Source organism: Sinocyclocheilus rhinocerous, unplaced genomic scaffold (assembly GCF_001515625.1).
Source record: "Sinocyclocheilus rhinocerous isolate Xijiao unplaced genomic scaffold, SAMN03320098_v1.1 scaffold957, whole genome shotgun sequence".
NCBI lineage: Eukaryota > Metazoa > Chordata > Actinopteri > Cypriniformes > Cyprinidae > Sinocyclocheilus > Sinocyclocheilus rhinocerous.
In genome coordinates this window covers 742,803-746,769 of record NW_015649405.1, presented here as the reverse complement: position 1 = coordinate 746,769, position 3,967 = coordinate 742,803, and the positions used below count along the sequence as shown (strand labels likewise).

The window sequence follows — 3,967 nt, the reverse complement described above, 5'->3', positions numbered from 1 at the left end:
TATATTTTTATTCCTTATTTACTTGTTCTATTTTTTTTTTTTTTATTATCTGTGTTTTTTGTTCTGTCACTGTCATTCTGTTACACTGTGGAAGCTTCTGTCACGAAAACAAATTCCTCGTATGTGTAAACATACCTGGCAATAAAGCTCATTCTGATTCTGATTAAATGAGTAAAATTATACAATTCAGAAATATTGCAATATTTTATTTTACTATTGTATTGTAAAATTAAAAGACTATTTAATAATAATAATAATAATAATTTTATTTTACAGAATAACAGTACAATTACAATACTTCTTAATACGAATATTTATGGCTGTATTAATTTCTTTGCTTTAAACGTTAAGCTATATACATTTATCTACTTTAAACTACTAAATATGTTTATTAAACTAAACTTATTTTGGCAGAAAAATAGCTGGGAAACCTTAAAGCTTCTCTTTTGTTGACAACACATTATTATATGTCTCTTATTACAAATTTCGGAAGACGACTGGCATGGATTTACAAAAGTTAGATTGATTATACTTCAGATTGGAAAATACTGAAATTTGTATAAATACAGAAAAATTGCATTCCTGCTTTCATTGTCTCATTCTTAGGGACTCAAAGCCAGCTAAATGTAGAGCGTTCGAAAAGCCGAATGGGGGCATTTGTGGAGACAGCAGCTCCTACAGCAGCCGAGGGCTCACAGGATGATGGGTGAGACATGCATTCACAGTCTAAATATATTACAAAAAAACACGTTAAACAACAGCACAAGAGCTTGAAAAAGCAAAATGTTAAGGAACAAATTCATCTCTACAGCTTTTGATTTGCGTAAATCATTTTGTCATTCACATATTTATAACTTTACATTAACAGTGAGGTATACCAGACACAAATTACATACTCCCCTCCTTACATTTGCGACACAATGAATTCCCTTTCTCAATATGGCAGTCTTTCTCCCAAGGGCCAGAGAATAATTTGATTCTTCTAGCAGGCGGCGGTGCCAAACAGCCCACATCTTTGTGGCTCACTAGAGAACGGAGTGATTGGGATTTCCACTTGCTTTTAGAGAGGCTTTTTGCTCCCCTATTGGGCTAACATTATAGTCTATGCCAGGAGCCAATCACTTCCAGGACATTATTTTGATTGACCCTCTCTGTGGCATTTTACACCACTACAGAGTAGCGAGATTGTCCATTTTCTGACATCTTTCACCTGCATGAGTTGGCGTCTTACAATCTGGGTATAGATTTGAGAAGCCTTTTCTGATCAAATATGGCTCTATTAAAAAATGGAAAAAGAAAGGTGCCGACCGTTCCCCATTATGAGCTTATTGGTCTCCAACCAACAAAGAAGTTGCTGTGGAAGTGGTTGTCATGGTGACTTACACCACTGTCTTCACTCATAATGTAATTTATGTTGCATGAGGACCTGGCGCTGCCTATTCTATTTAGAGAAATAAGCATACACACTTTTGCGAGTATAAATGAGCATATTTTTTCTTCTAGCCCTTCTGCAGATGTTCCAGATATCTTGGGCAGGCGGAAGTTTAAGTCACCATCTTCTGATCAAGACACTTTGTAATGGCTGGATCCAACAGAGTCTCATTAAAAAGCAAACAGTATTCATTTAATAATAAGCAAGGCTGATCTCTGCTTACAGCTCATTATGGTATCCTATCTGATTTCACTCGTTCAAACAAGGTGTCTGCTCTCATACTGAAACAATGATTAATGAAAGCTATGAGAAAGAAGAAAATCACACTGAAGAACAATGAAATCAGAAGCAACCATGTGCTTAAAAGGAGTGTTCACCTAAGAAATGAAAACTGTGTCATCATGTACTCACTCTCATGTCGTTCCAAACCTGTATGACTTTCTGCCTTCTGTGGAAAATAAAAGAAGTTCTGTCGTGACAACTCTCGGAGGGTTTATCATGGTATTATGTACAGGTGACTTTTCCACGACATTCTAATTTATTCAGATGCACCTGTACATGATAATGTTAATGGGCCTCATTTATCGATCTATCGTGGAAACGGCCGCAGATCCGAGTGCACAAATCAATTTACGACAGAGTTCAAGTGTGATTCATGAAACATTAGTATTCCGCCAATCCCATCGTAAGAAAGATCGTACGTAGATAAATGTGTCGGCAGAAAACTATCGTTATTTAAATATCACTCCCCTAAAAACACCCCGGTTTAGAAGCCTTGCCCCTAGAGTTTACGACATGGAGAAACCTAACACGGCCAAAAAGAGGAAGTAATCTCATGAAAGAGAAATTGATCTTACTCTAAAAACACGATTTAACCCCAGCAAACAATGGCATTAATATATTAAATGTATATTAAATACCAGTAAATATAACGAAACATTTACAAACATAAACACTAGCCTATTTAGTTCTCTTTAATCCACAAAAAAACCTTTAAATTTAACGTTATTACAGAACAAGAATGAAAATTAATAGCTATACAATTTTATATTAAACTATAAAGTAAAACACAAATTAGGCTATAGTGGCATTCATTATAAACAGAATACAAACGTCAAGCTAAAATGAATTTATTAAAGTGAAACTAAACAGCATTGGGCTAAACTAGCTATTATCCATGATGTAAACAAGGCTTTACTTCACACTTGTGTTCCAATATCCACATAAAACATCATCCTTCATATGCGCAAAAATGTTTGTTTGGGCGCAGCACGCTGATTTTACAGCGGACCTTTTAAATTGAGCAGTGTAACTTTTATGTTTGGTAGACTGAATTTTAGTTTGATAAATGGCTGAAATGTCAAGTTAGCAACGCTGAAATGTGTGTGCGCCGGGACGTGCCTGCGCGATCATTTATATTTAATAAAATAAAGATGCAATAAAATAAAATGCATTAAGAGTGTCACAAAAACGAAAGTGTCCTATTTGTCGCAGTTTTTTTTCTTTTGTTAATCTGTTAATTTTTCAAGAGAAATAGTTTTGTGTAGCTGTATTTATTTTATTAGGTTCACATAAGCGCGGCAGGTGGGTGATGCGACGATGTGTGAATCTTCATGGTCTGTTGTTTATGCTGCTATTTGCACATATAAAGCAAGAAAAAAAAACTTCACTTGTCGGTCAGGAAAATAATCTAAATGAACAAAACGCTGTCATAATTCTCTATGCTGCACACAGTTTCAACTTACTCAAAAACTTGCATACACAATCTGAGAACTGACTTGAGATTTGATCGTAGCCACAGCTCACGTCCATATTGATAAATTCCAAGTTTTGCGTCTAAGCGACCAATTTTTTTCGTACATTCGTTTTGTAAATGAGGCCCAATCCGTTTGGTCTTGGCGGACTCAATCTGCTGTGCTGCTGCTACTGAGGCTTGCTATTGCCAATACATCCACAACATGCTGCTGTGAGCATGTAAGAAATACTGCTGCTGCACATATAATATATATGAAATAACCCCCATATAGCATACGTGAATCACCTCGTAGCAGATCTATACAGGTGGAGCTGGGGAAGGTGGAGGGTTTCTGAAGTGTGCTGCAACTGCTACAGCAAGCACTAGTCATATATTTGAATGTTGAGCAGCGAGCTCATTGGCTACCGATACAGGAGAGAACCAATCAGCTGTGCCATGTGATAATGATGTCATTAGGTCAGATTGAGTTAGACCTATCGAACTGCGCCATCTAGAGTTTCATGCCAGAACTCTGTATTTGTCATGTTACAAATAAATGCTTCTTTTAAAACTTTCTATTCATCAAACAAACCTGGAAAAAAAAATGAAATAATGACTTTCACAAAAATATGAAGCAGCACAACTGTTTTCAACATTGATAATAATAAACGTTTCTTGAGCATCAAATCAGCATATTAGAATGATTTCTGATCAGGTGACACTGAAGACTGGAGTAATGATGCTGAAAATTCAGCTTTGCATCACAGGAATAAATTACACTTTATAATATATTCAAATAG

The 3,967-nt window shown here is 35.8% G+C and overlaps 1 protein-coding gene across 1 annotated transcript in view; it reads left to right on the top strand.

Moving 5' to 3' along the window:
- The window catches only part of LOC107710543 (kinocilin-like), a 19,565-nt gene extending 17,986 nt beyond the window's left edge, over positions 1 to 1,579 (top strand). The window contains exons 4-5 of the mRNA XM_016515326.1: positions 607 to 706; positions 1,504 to 1,579. Coding sequence (XP_016370812.1) covers positions 607 to 706; positions 1,504 to 1,579 — 176 coding nt within the window. The remainder of the gene's footprint in view (positions 1 to 606; positions 707 to 1,503) is intronic.
- The last annotated feature ends 2,388 nt before the right edge of the window (positions 1,580 to 3,967 follow it).